General features: G+C 39.9%; 1 protein-coding gene across 2 annotated transcripts in view; it reads left to right on the plus strand.

Moving 5' to 3' along the window:
• Positions 1–539: 539 nt before the first annotated feature.
• Positions 540–14,899, plus strand: part of tmpoa (thymopoietin a) — a 33,933-nt gene continuing 19,573 nt past the window's right edge. Inside the window, exons 1-2 of one of the 2 annotated variants that reach the window (XM_008401242.2) lie at positions 540–986; positions 11,623–11,740. In XM_008401242.2, the coding sequence (XP_008399464.1) occupies positions 633–986; positions 11,623–11,740 (472 nt within the window). In that variant the 5' untranslated portion in view covers positions 540–632. The remainder of the gene's footprint in view (positions 987–11,622; positions 11,741–14,899) is intronic. The other variant, XM_008401241.2, reaches the window with a different exon arrangement.

Below are 14,899 nucleotides of genomic sequence, written 5' to 3' on the forward strand. Positions count from 1 at the left end.
TTTTATGAGTACAAGTATAAAGGAGGCTGGTATCGCGTCTGATATAAATCTATTTATTTATGTCATCACATGGACTTATATAAAGTTTTATACATTTTCTTTTCATATTATTGTTTTTCTTCTTTAGATATTAGGTTGACTCAGAATGATTCCAAATAATGTACAGGAATAACCTGGTGCTGTTACATGTCAATCATCAGGGGGGGCGCTGGGGGGGCCAATCAGATGACAGGGGGGCCACTGGCCCCCCCTCTGGCTCCGCCACTGCCAAACGCCAAACCAAACCGGTAGCTACAAGCTACCGGAACAGTCTGGAACAACCAAACTAACTCAAATATCAAGTAACTGTACGAAGAAAGAAGTGTTCGAAACACCTTGCAGAAAAAGGTAGAAAGAAGACTCAAAAAACCATTCACTGAGAGAGAGAGAGAGAGAGAGAGAGAGAGAGAGAGAGAGAGAGAGAGAGAGAGAGAGAGAGAGAGCATATTCTGATTTCAGAAACAATTAAAACCAGCCATTTGGTCACCAGAGAAAAAGAATAGGAGGTTATGTTATGATGACATGTGATGCGAGTTTTACTTTGAAAAGTAAGATCACAAGGGGGCGTGGTTTAAGTTCACCAGCCTAGAGCTATGATACAGGAGCCTCCAGGTTGCAGACATACGCGTCTTGGTCGCTCTGCTTTCGGTTCCGTCGCCAAGCTCATTTCTGTGCGGCTCCTCTGCCTTCATCTTAAACTCGACATGCCGGAGTACCTGGACGACCCGTCTGTGCTCACCAAAGACAAGCTAAAGAGCGAGCTTGTTGCTCACAATGTGGAACTGCCCAGTGGCAACCCGACCAAGGACGTGTATGTGCAGCTTTATCTAAAGAACCTGACGGTCCAGAACCAGAAGAAAGCCGTGGCCGTGGTTCTGGATGCGTTCTCCAGCGACGAGGAGCTTCCGCCTGTCGTGGCCCCCAACAGAAGCCGCTCCTCCGGAAGGGTAAGCCTTGTTCTCCGTGTTGGAGTCAACCAGCTGCCTCTTGTACTTTTTTTTTTTTTTTTTTTTTTTTTAACGGTTTTTACGGTACTGATATTCAGAAGAGCTCATATCGCTTATGGTGGAACTACCAAGAAAAAATGTTTACCTCGGAAAAGAACTCCGAGTGCAGTTTGTACAATTGTTTTATACAGCATAGATCAGCTTAACGGTATTCCTAAACTAGTTTTGACTTTGCGGGACAAAAAGTTTTTTCCATTTCTTCCCATCCAGCCACCAGCTGCGCCCCGCCTCCTGATGTCAGATGGTTGGTTAGATCAGTGTTTCCCTTCCCTGGTCCTCACACTGACCTGCATGTTTTAGATCAGTGGTCCCCAAACTACGGCCCGCGGGCCGGATACGGCCCGCCTCCACATTTGGTCCGGTGTTATAGATCAACGGGTGGCTAAATCAACTGGTGGTGGCAGCTGGAAAAGACTGATGTTTCTGTGGGCGTGGCTTTTTAGGACCCCTTTACCGAACCAGGAAGTAAACAATGCGATAAGCTTAAAGAACTACAAATCTTTTCAAAAATACTATCCGATTCCGTAAAACAACCACCAAGATCTCGGGAATAACTAATTAGAAAGACTTTATTGGTCTAATATAATATGTTGCCCCCCCCTTTTTTTTTAAAGTTCATCTGCAAAACCATCAAAACATGTAAATTACATAGAACTTGTTCTGACTTATGCTTCAGAGGTTGAAACTCGTCAAAGGAAGATTGAAATAGATCTCGATGTGGAATGACCAGATCTCAAAGCAAAGATTAATCTCTGAAAGCCGACATAAATGTTAAAGAGCCTTGGGATTAAAAATGAAGTGTTTAAAAAGATCGACTGGCCGTGTAGTTTTCCCACACATTCCTAATATTGTGATATTTCAAATAGGTATCCACAGAAACTATAGCAAAATCTTAACTGYKTCTGTAATGTTACACTTTATTTCATAGCTCATTTACAGAAGACATGGCTACCGCAGCTCTACGTGTCATTTCTGCATTATTGTTGATATTTTTTCTCGTAATTTAACTAAACGTCTTTATTCTTTTCATCAAGTGACTGTAATTCTCAACCATATGAGACATCGCTGAAAAAACAATACTTTTCCATCAGAAACAGGTTAAAATCTTCACTCGAATTGAGATTCTGAAAGTGTCACCAGTTAATCCAGGTTTGCTTCCTAAAGCGCGGCGTGTCGTTAGATGACGATCAATGTCAGGTAGGAACGTCAGCCTCTCAGCTGACGTCATAGTTTAGTGGTTAAAACGGCGCCTGCTCAGAACTCAGCGACCGCTGGGACGAGTTTAGCTGGCAGCGCCATCGTCTGCTTCCCTTTTTGGACCAGTTTATTTTATTGTCTACAAAAATAAAATAATTAACTTGTTGCCAACATTTTGGAGGTAATATTGTGGTTTGCCAGACAAACTTTAACTATGAGAATATTGTCAGATTACCAAGTTGCACAGCTTTGCTTCTGCAGCCCAGTGAAGTCTTAAAGTGAAAACAAAGTAATGTGGCTTCCATTAAATGAGCAATGAATTAGTTTGCATGGTATTATAACTGTTTATATTTATTGATATGTTTGCAGAGCATGTCAGTCAACAAAAGACTGAAAAGACGCAAAATGATCGTCATGCTGGGTGGTAGTACAAATTCTAACTGTTTAGTACAGTCTCCTTTGAAGTGGGGTATAGTTTAGTGAACTTTTAAAGTATTCTTCAATCATACCATTATGTTTTGAAGAGCTCTTAGAGAAAGAAGAGACATTTTCATATCTGTTTATTTACGTTTGTCGCGTTTTGATCAGGAAATGACAAAACCACCTAATTTTTTACAAACATTGCGTTCAGGACCCTGTTTGACTGTCACTAGTTAATCTTAATGCGGCTCGTTCTGTTTTTAATTTGATTTCCCTTCGTCAACAGCTTGCAAACTGTTTCCCAGTAGAGAACACACGGACACATACTGTAGATATGACTCATGATCTGTTGGTGGTATCCGACAGTAATGTAGGAACGTTTATTATCATAATTTCGGCTTGTCAGTTTGGATATCACCACCACCAACATTAGCTGTTAACTTTATATCATTTAGATGAGATTTTATTACAGTACAACTTATCGACATTACTTGATATTCCTTTCTAATTGGACACATAAACACCACAAGCAACACCATCAGGTATGTGAGTTAAATTTTATTAAATATTACAACAACCTTATTGCTTAGCAACACTTACTGTGGGTAGTAAATGTCGCAAAGCAATGMAACAATTACTGTTTACCTTTTGSTTACCTGTAATGTAAGCAACTCGCATAACAGGTACTTGAGAGTCAATTCCAGTGCTGGTTACAAAAAGCAGAAACTATCCACTTAGGTTTACATTGCGGCTATTTATGAGTTAATGTATTCTGGTGAACCTGAATGTGAAAGGGATTGTGTTATTCATTGATCTGGTTATGCTCAAATGCGGTGTTTTCAAAGCGCAATGAAGGCTGTTCTTTAGAAAATTGTTTTGAAATGTAATTTTCACATGCAAAATTAAACATATTTGCATCAAATGGGAGTTATAGTAAAGTTTTGCAAACGGTTTTTTCACCCAAGTAGCATTTTTCAACAGGCATCGACACAGCCACCTACAATTTGGAAACATCTGCGGTGCGCATAGATTTCAACCAGTTGATTTAGCCACCAGTTGATCTATAACACCGCCCCCCTGAAAATACCAGAGAGCATTCAGATTTTTTTTCTTCATTTACCGTATTTTCCGGACTATATGTGGATTTTTCTTCAACCACCAGGGGGCACTTTAGCAGGAAGTGAATCATTGGAAGTGGTTACTTGTGCGCCAACACTGAGCCCACAAGCAGCAAAATGAGTAAGAAACAGATCAGGTGTCTTTGGAAAGTTTCTTTGCAAAGGGGAAAAGGCCCAGAGAAGAAACAGGAGAATGGATTTATCCCAGACCGGTAGGTGAGTCCCACATTACAAGCCGCTCTGCGTAACATGCGGCGACCGGCTGCTAATGAGGCAATGAAGCTTCAAGCTGCTTCGCCACGTAGAGAACAAGCAGGCTGTGCTCAAGTAACACACTTCGGGTGTCATTGTCTCTCATCACTCCCAGATGGGACCGTCTCGTTGCAGAGAAACAAGCTCAGGGCTCCGTTAGTCTAATGACTAACGGACTATTTTACTTCGTGAAAATTTTAACTCACGATAATTCGTGAGTTAAAATTTTCACGAAAGTAAAATGTTCGTTTTTGTGGCGCTTCTGTATATTATTTTGAAGGGATATATAAACGTTACCATAGCGACCAAAGTCGGAGCGTTTGGGCAGTGGTTGAGAGGAGATGAGTAGAGCTTGTGAGTCTTAGTCTGGTTTATACGGAAAGATTTAAGAATTGTCGGCCGATTCTCCAAACCTCTGTGACCACAGAGCTGATAAAAGAACAACAGGTTCGATCGGTTCGTGTTCAGCCACAAGGCAGGAGCAACAAGAACCGATTCCAGTCACGAACATCGCGATTCCAGACGATAATCCAGTAAAACCCCCAACATAGCGGGAATTTAGAATAACCAAACACGGATGATGATGTAGAAACAATAGTGATAGTTTGTGGAGTCATTTTAAGAGATAAAAGATGTAATAAAAAGAAAAGGTGGTGGATGAAAGACGACGAGCAGCCGCTCTATTTGCTGCACTATGATTTGGAGGTGAATATGTTTTTTCATAGTTAACATTTTTAACTGAATAAACATAATAATGACCTTTAGATTTAATAATAAACATTTCCACATATGATCTCCGATATCCATTGGACTCTGAGTTGCGCGACATGTCAGCTGTTTGGGATTCCCCTCTGTTCTGACGTCACCGCGCTTTCTGATTGGCTACCTGTCACATTCAACAGGTTGTATTCTCGTTCTCCCCGCCCCCCGGCTCCCTCCTCCGGGCCCCAACAAAATGTCCAAGTCTTGACCGGTCCGCGGTAATAAAAAGGTTGGGAACCACTGCTTTAGCACGTGCTAGAAGCAGAAACGAAGGATCAGCACTTTTACTGTTAGTTACCGTTCGGAAACTACCGTAATCAGGTCTGTTAAATATAATCTTGGCAATTTTTTCTTTTTCAACCCACAAGTGTGATATTCAAATGACCTGTTATGACTCAAATTTTGGGTGTCCGCCCCCCTCTGCTGCTGTTGCATCGTTGTGGAAAACCTGGAGCGGCAGAGATATCTGAGGCTTAGATGTGTATGTTTACTGGTTTAGAAAAAAACTTTGGGGTTGTGGCTTATAGTCCGGTGCGGCTCATAGTTTGTAAAATACGGACTATAATCCTTCCTGGATTTATTCTGTGAAGAACCCAGAGAGGGTTATTTGATTGTGCTTTCTGGAAAACAATATATATTTTACATTTAGGCACTCCTACAATCGTCACACTTTTTCTGTTACAAACTGACTCCGGCCCCCACCTGAGAAGGGAAAAGTTATGTGGCCCTCACAGGAAAAAGTTTGGGGATCCCTGTTTTAGATGTTCCCCTGCTTCAACACAGATGATTGCAAATCAGCAAAACCCTGTTAATCAGTCAACAATTGAAATCATGTGTGCTGAAGCAGGGAAACATCTAAAACATGCAGATCAGTTTGCCTTGAGGACCAGGGTTGGGAAACACTGGTCTAACCAAATCACTTCATGGCCACAGATCTGATCAAACTGTCACTGTTCAGCTTTCACTTCCTCCCAGAACTTTCCCACTTTAGTTTCAGTGAAGCTGGTTGTCATAACAGCTGCAGCTGCCAGTTCAACACATCCCATCCAGTTGCAGAAACACTTTATTTTTACGGACAATAAAATCAGGAGTAGGCAATGACGTTTAGTTTTAAAGGCAGGATTTCACAAAATGTTTGAAGTAATTTAAAATCACCTTTACACAGAAATACTAAATATTACCATTGAGGATAATACTTCTAACAGGGGGTGAAAGATGCTTCATAAAAGGACTTCTTCCTGCTCCAGTTCCCCTTTAACACAAATCTGCTCTCTTTATTTATTGATTGATTGATTGATTTATTCTGCAGTAAGGTAAAAACTGGTTGTGTTGGATGTAAGAATTTCTACTTATGGGAAACATAATGTTTTCAAACACATTTTGTTTAGCTTCTCATGTTCTGTGTTTGATAAATGTTTTTCACAAGACAATGCCAATGTCTGACTTTGAAGTAATATTGCTCGTTTTAATGTTTTTTTTTATACCATTCACATTTAAATACTGAATAGTATAATAGTGCATTCACTGTAGACATCTGTAACATATTTTCCTGCACCTGCGTAACGTTGATGCTGTTTCTCAGAGTTGTTTTTGGAACTTGCACTGAACCCTGCAGGCACAGACTGGTTAAATTCCACAAATACAAATTCAAATGAGCTTCTCAGTAAATTTTATTTCTAAGTCCAAAGTTGCTACTGTATGTTTATGAAATGACCCTTCATAGGCTTTACATTTGGCAAAGGGGAATGGGAAATTAATTAGGCAAATGAATGAATTCACATTTTCTTTTTAGGATAAAGAATTTTTAAATCCCTAAAGGAGGAGAAAAGAATTTGCACCAATGTTTTGATGTTTATATTTGCACTTCATGTAGAATTTTGGGATATTCTTTATTTTCTTTTTCCTGGAAATGCTCTACTTGCTACTGTCTGCGAATCTTTACCTGACTGTCTGTCCAGTTGTGCTTGGAGCCACCTGTTGCCATTTTTGGTCAAGCTCTGCGCTGGTGGGAACTACAAGTGCACCTCTCTAGCAAACTGTTAAGCTGCAGTGTTCTCTGCAGGAGTTTTTTTTTTTTGCATGTGATACCACTCTATCACATTTTTAAGTGTTCTTTATAAATAAAATGGCTAAAAGTTTGAAAACAATACACACTCCTAGCTTGAAATCTTACTAGGGTCCTGCAGGATTAGGAAAGAATTAACATGACGTCTGCTTACATGTTGCTCCTGATGAATCGTGTTGCAGATTTTCTTTTACCTGCAACCAAAAGGTTGTGCTGAACATTACAAACCAGACAGGTTTCACCAGTTGACAACACAGCAGTGTGGAAACAGCAGAACGCTCATAAAGGATTTATTACCTCTGTTAGTTGTTCAGTATGTGAAGTAACGGCAACCGTGTAAAGGTGTACTTACAGAGGAATGCTGAGGGTGGGACACTTATCCAGCTCTTTTCCTTCATGCTTCAATGTGAATAATGATTTATAAGTTACAAGTAAACAGAAAAACACACATTCTTTACTGGTAATACTTTTATAAAATGAAGTCATTTGAAGTAAGAGAGTAGACATGATTCTGCTCAGGCATGAATAACACAATTCAAGTTTACAAGATGCAATATTTTTTTTATCTTGTAAAAATGATTGCACACTGTGTACTATTTATAATGATCATTTTACAATGTGAAATGAAGCTTTGATTAATAAAGTGGCTTGCATGCCCCTTGAAATGTTCCACATTCGGTCACATTACAACTGCAAACAAATATATTTTATTGGAGTTTAATGTGAAAGAAAACAAAGTGGAATAAAATTGTGAGGTAGAAAAAAAATTACACATGATTCAAAACACTTTCTACAAATAAACTGAAAAGTATGATGTGCAAAAATATTCAGGCTCCCTGAGTCAGAACTTTGTGGAACCACCATTTGCTGCAATTCCAGCAGCAAACAGTGTCTTTAGAGTTTATCTCTACCAGCTTTGGACTTTTAGTTGCTCAAAGTTTCTCTGTTCTTTGCAAAACAGCTCAAGCTCATATTGGATGCAGAGCGTTTGTGAACAGCAGTTTTCACATCTTGCCACAGATTCTTGATTGGGTTGATTTCTGGACTTTGACTGGGCCATTCTAACACATGAATGGTTTTTTAAATCATTCCTTTGTGTTTAGGGTAGTTTTCCTGCTGGAAGCTGAACCTCTTCCTGAGTCTCAAGTTTTTTTCAGACTCCAAACTTTCTTCCGTTGTCCTGTATTTGACTTCATCCATCTGCCCATAAAACTCTGATTCTATGGGACCAGTTCACAGCAAATGTCGTCTCAAGGCACGTGACAAAAATCATTTCAATTCAATCAGACAATCCTAGTTATCAAACAGTACAGTAAGCTCAACTAATTGGTAGTTTAAAATGTTTCTATTTAAGGAAACCCAGCAAAGTGCATAACTTTTTTTTCTTTTTACAATTTTCACTTTTTCATTGAACTTTCTAAATTGATGCACTCTGGGATGTTTTGATTAGGCAAAAATAATTAAAGATATCAGTAATGTTATTCTGACTGGGCAGCACGTTAAAGATATTTAAAATGCAGGAAATGTTTAGATTAAAAAATGTTCAAGATATTTTTAATTCATTTGAAAACATTTTACAAGGAATTTTGACTAGATTTTTACATTACAGTTGTAAATATCTGTTAGTTTTGCCTAGTCATTATTGGCTTTCAATATATCTGCAATTTAATCTGCATTAATTGAATCTTATAGACTCCTATCTAAAATACATAGAAGGTATCTTGCATTATGGTGTCATTCAATCTTTAATTAGAATTATGACTAGTTGGAACAAAAAGGAGATCTTAAATTGACTTTATGACATGACATGCATATGAGAAAGCAAAGGGAACATTTGGGTTCAAACACAGAACAATCACACATCCTATTACAACTGCAAAGACAAGCCTCTTTACTGAGGAAATTCTTTGTACATATGGTTAAAAGTTAAAGACCAGCCTTATGTTGGATTTTATTTATTTATTTTTTTGTAATATGTTGTGAAACCTACTGTTTACATGCCAGTGTGATTACAGTGAGAATGAATCAGTGAGTAAGAATCCCAGAAAGTCATTCTGGACATTTTTCAGATGTCTAGCTGTAGTCTTGCATTCTTCTGCCATACGTCCTGTTTTATGTCCCACTGTTGTGAAAGAAGCCTATATACTGATATGAATATGTAATGAAAATATTTTCCATCTTGGTGACGGCGAACTACACAGTCCATTGTTACTCTACCAAGCAGTTCAGGGTGAAACCACAAGTCCTGGCATGCTGCACATTTGACTACTCTCTATAAGGTGATAATAAAGAGAACTATGACTTCATTGGAGCTGGGTGTGGCTGCAGAGGAGGGAGCACACAGTTTCACTCTAGAAAAGACTGTTGTGATGATGAAACATCCAGGTTAGATTGCCCTTAGGAAGAACATCTGGCTTCGCACTCTCCGCCCATTTCACACAGAGAACCACAGCTTCACTCCTCATGGAGGCAGAGCATTTCCCCTTCGGCTTTCCTCACATTTCTGGTGGTTAGCCACACTTCACTGAATTACAGTCAGTGTTTTGGTGCTTCAGCAGGGTTTGCTCCTCTATTTTTAGGGGTGTAGCGATACAATAATTTCACGATATGATATACGATATTCTGGTCATGATACGATATGCATCACAATATTTGTTGAGCGATACAATTCGCTACGATTCAGTGCATTTTTACAATTTTCTGAAAGATTTTAGAAGGACAGAGTAATTTTAGTGACATTTTGTGTTCCATAGACTTGAATTTAGTTACCTGAAAACTGATTAAAATCACCAACTACACAATACCTGACTCTGATTGGACAGTCTAACAGTCTGCAGCTGGACAAAATGAATCAAAGATGCAGTGAGAGAATTAGTTTCTGTCATTTAATTCATGTGGATTTGACATAAAACTCAAATTTAAACGGTAATCCAGGAGAGTGGGGAGATTATCAGCCTCTGTAGACTCTCAATATGCAAATGATTGCACTTATGTTTTTTCTTTTGGACACTGTGGCTGCATTTTGGAGTAAAAATGCAGCCACAAATGCAGTCTTTTGGACTAAGGGGAAAAAGGTTTTTCTACCTTGGCTCCCGGAGTTAGCCGTGGCTGTAAGCTGTTTACTACTAGCTGCTAAAGTCGTGGCTCCGCCTAACCCCGTAGTGATCGACTCCCTGCAGCTACGCAGCGCCGCTATTCCCCTGCTTGGATCTGAGTAGCTGCCTCTCAGACTGCCAGGATCTCATCGTTCTCTCAGTCTCTGATACTCTTTGTCTGTTGCTAATAAGAATGATCGATCAGCCATTGTTACCATGGAAATCCTCTTCGTTTTCCTGCTCAAAACACAGCGCCGCTGCGGATGTTATCAACCCATGTTCATTCTTCAGGTAATCCTTTATATGCAGAGCAGAAACCGCTAAGATAAAAACTAATTACGAAGTGAATGCTACCAGTCGAAATGTGCATTAATTTCGCGATCTCACTGCTTTTGCAGTGAAAGTTAGATGAGTATGTTCTGAAGTGGGTTTATTTAAATTAATGACTAACATGGACAGATGTACACTCTACAACAGGTTCAGAGTGTTAAAATTCTGCTGGACCTCAACAAAGCTGTTTGGGATTTTTGTGTTATCATTTTTACATTTATATATCATACATTTATTAATACTTTGGATCATTAATCAGTCTTATATTAATCAGTATTGATGTGATTTTCATTTAGTCTCGTCTGTGTTAAAACTTTTTGCACCAAGAACTGATTGTTCCCTCCACCCCTGTGCGAAATTGCTCCCGAGGGAAAGGGCTGGATGACCTGTGTGTGTAGATGGAGTTTGCCATCTGTCTCTTGCTGTTTGTCTTCTTACATTCTTCTTTTTCCCAAATAAAAGGCCTGCTCTAGCTGATAGGGGGCAGAACGCTCTGTGAACGGCTTGGAGGAGCAGTTTCAATCCCGCCAAAGTTAATTAAATCTGAATGAAAACGTGTATCAACCAAGTGTGCCAAATATCACCACTTTTTAAGCGCATCCGGCTAAAGAGTCACGCAAAAAACAAGGGTTCTGGTTTCACATAATTGCAGGGGTCTTTAACAAGACCAGCTTGAAGACTGTACTAAAGTTATACCAACATGTGAAATGTTCTACAAGGGGAGAGAACATTTTAGATCATGTTTACATCAGGCACACGTACAGAGCCACACCTCCTCACACACCTCAGCCAGTCAGACTACCTGTCTCTCCTACTGTCCTCAACCTACAGACGCAGAGCCAGGGCCACCAAAAGGACGGTTACAACCAGGCCAGTTTGTTGATGAACTCAACAAACTGCAGGACAGTTTCAGTCAGAGTGGGACTTATTTGAACACCAGGAGTTGGAGACATTCACAGGAGCTGTACTGGACTACATCCAGCTGTCCATCAAGAATGTGTCTGTGTAAAAAAAAAAAAAAATCATCTGGACTATTCCTAACCAGAAGTAAAAATATGAATTTGTTAAACTGACAACTCTTGATCAAAAATCACTAAACTTAATTAATCTATTTTGGTTCAGCTAAAGCAAGGTTTTCTTTTGCAGCCATATTGGAATATTAATTTAAAAATATCAGAATATTTTTGGGTGAGTTGCAACAATAGTCTGCCGTTGTTCCAATGATGCCGTTTCATTGTGCCATTCACAGAGGCTGATGAAATGACTTGTGAATGAAAATAAACATGTGCCGGGATTGCATTAAGTTTGAGTTTTAACTGTCTGCTTTTGTGCCCCAGAAAGCCGCCAGGAAATCGGATAAACATCATCCGGAGCAAGTCGACGTCACATCACTTACTGATGAGAGCCTGAGGGACGAATTGCAAAAACATGGAATGAAAGTGGGGCCAATTGTAGGTGAGTGCTTCTTCCAGCTGCACTTGGCACAGAACAAAATGTCTGTTGTGGGTGATGCACTGTCCCCACAGATGACGAGTCAAAACATAATTGATTCTTGACGTATACTATATTGCCAAAAGTATTTGCTCACTGATCCAAATTATCAGAAGCAATTACTTCAATTACTTCCATGGTCACAGTCAGTTGCTATTCTCAATGACGTGTGAAGATTATTATATGCAAAATAACTGATGGGATGGGAAACATCTGTGAATATGATTTTTCAAGTCATGTCCAAGAATAAAAGCAAGAGTCTCATTTATAAAGGCTAGGATTCATCCTAAAAGTATACATACATCCAAAAGAAAAATGGCATACGCCAAGAAAAATTCTTATTTATAAAACCATGTGTATTAATCAGTATGCAATTTTTCTGTATAAATCCCAGCTGAACCTAACAGGCTTTGCACAAGGTCCCTCCTCAGGTTCTGCAGCACACACACATTCAACCATAAATGGTCAATGCAAAGCTCCTTGTGACTGTCGGTGCTTATTTAAGTGACCTGGCTGATAAATGTTATCAATTTCAACTAGGGGGAAATTGATAACAGGGGGGGAAAAAGGCAATTTCGCTGAAGCAGAAAGCAATGTGAGGAATTGGGAAAATGAGGAATTGAAAGCATTGTTTTTGTAGCCACTGTCACATGAATCAAGTTTACACACCCTTAGTGGGAGGGACGCCTGATATTAAAGCGCACCTCCTCTGAGATCTGGATATTTGGAAGCGGGATTAGCCACTGGGCTGTACAGTGGCTCAGTTGGTAGAGCTGTTGCCTTGCAGCAAGAAGGTTCTGGGTTCGATTCCCGGCCCCGGTCTTTCTGCATGGAGTTTGCGTGTTCTCCCTGTGCATGGTGGGTTTTCAAAAAACCCACAGTCCAAAAACATGACTGTCAGGTTAATTGGTCTGTCTAAATTGCCCCTAGGTGTGTGTGTGTGTGTGTGCATGGTTGTGTGTCTCTGTGTTCCCTGCGACAGACTGGCGACCTGTCCAGGGTGAACCCCACCTCTCGCCCGGAACAATAGCTGGAGATGGGCACCAGCAACCCTCCCAACCCCACTAAGAAAATGGAAGGATGGATTGATGGATTAGCCACTGCCCCCTGCAGGTTATAGCAAAATAGTGCATCAGGACATGAGGCCCCAACAGTCACTACTGCGCTCAGCACTGGCTGTGACACCATAAACTCATGTAGAGACTAGCATTGTTCCTTAAAGTGGCATCAGAGAGTTAACTTTTTATTATCATTAATTCAAACACATCGCACTCTGCAGTCTGCTAATTTGGCTGTTAGGAAACGGTTGCCAGAAACCCCAGAGCAGTTAACAGCTGTATTTGAACAGGATCGATGTGGTTCCTGTGGTCTGGTCTTTCCAATACTGGACCCAGTTCAGCACAGAGATCCAAGAGCAAAGCTCCAGGGCAGGAGTACTCGGATATAAACCTTGAAGGTCCACAAAGACATTTTTCAAATAGTCAGAGATCCATTTATTGTAAACTGTTAACCCACAAGCCAGAAACTCTTATATTCAAATGTTTATTTTCACACAAAACAATAAACATATAGAAAGAAAATGTCATTTTAAATTATAAATACATTTTCATACTTAAACAAGAAATATTTATGTTTTAAAAATTAATATGAAAAGCCAAAACCAGGGATGAAGGGGGACAATTTAAGGTGATTCAAAGAACTCAGGAATTCAAAATACCGCTGGAGATTAAACGATTTCTCAAACATACATGAAAGAATCAAGGCAACATTCCAGATGTGTTTTTGATGAGGGAATAACATTATAACATGATGTAAAGCTCAGAAAAGTTGATTTTACAGGATACTGTCCCTTTTTAGGTACATTGATCTTGTGCTGGTTGGAGGGAGAATAAATGAATTGGGTCCATCAGTACTAAACCCCCATCTCACACCTCAACTCCCACTGTCAGACATCTGCTGCGTTCCTCCTGAGCTTCGACTTCAGGCCGCTAGAGGGTTAAACTTTTTATTTTACTTTCAAACTTGGAGTATATCAAGCTTACCCAAAATTAGCAAACCGCCAACTTCTTTTTCTAAAAGCCGTTTTTGCTGATGCATTTAACTATTTGACCCAATGACAGCTTGTCAACAGAGGGATGTTACATCTTTAGGACATTAAAACCAAACTGAAGTGACGAAGTGGTGGCTTTTCAGACCTGGAAAATCGAGAACAAATCAACATTCATCATCTATTCTAGATCAGGATCTGGACTAACCACAGACTACAGACAGCAAGTAGAGGGCCAAAAGTCCACAAATGGATGACTCGTGGGCTGGACGTGGATCGTGTGTCGCCATTTGAGGGCCACTGCTCCAGGAAGTCTGAGTCAGCTATCAGCCAGTCATCATCATGAGCCAGAAGATCTTGGTGATTCCTGAAAACTTGTTCCTCCCTGATTCTTCCATTTACAATGGCTTCCATCAGCACCAATGCATTCATTGCACAACATTACACACAGATGTATTTAGGTGTTTACATCACTGTGAACGCTTCACACCTTGTCATATTTTGTGCTTAATCTGTGGCATAAAATAAAACTTTGGTACGTCTCACCCTGGAGATCATCGGGGAGATGAATAGGTTTGTGAGAAAACACAAAATATTATGTGGACTTTGGTTTAGATTTGACTCTGCTTTACAGACTTTTGTTCATTTGAAAGCTCATGTGCATTTACGGCTTATGAGTACAGGCATATATACAGATACTATGTTTATAAATTATAATATTTGCTTGGAAACTACATTCGCAAGTTTCAGGCTTGTGCATACACAAGCTTTGCAAATGAGACCCCCAGACTTTGACTAGGTCCATTTAACATTGTACAGGCTTTGATGGAGCCCATTGCGGCTCTGACTTGTTTTCCTGCTGAAAGTTGAAGCTTCTCTTACACATCTCATCTTTGTGTGACCTCTACAGGACAATCCTGGTTCTATTTCATCTAGGGCTGAAACGATTCCTCGAGTGATTCGAGTACCTCGATTATTAAAATTCCTCGAGGAAAATTGACCTGCCTCAAAGCTTCGTTAATTTATGTTTTATCATTTAGCGCACCGTGTTTCAGCCGGAACATTATTTGCGTTGC

This window comes from Poecilia reticulata, linkage group LG23, assembly GCF_000633615.1.
Source record: "Poecilia reticulata strain Guanapo linkage group LG23, Guppy_female_1.0+MT, whole genome shotgun sequence".
NCBI classification, from domain to species: Eukaryota; Metazoa; Chordata; class Actinopteri; order Cyprinodontiformes; family Poeciliidae; genus Poecilia; species Poecilia reticulata.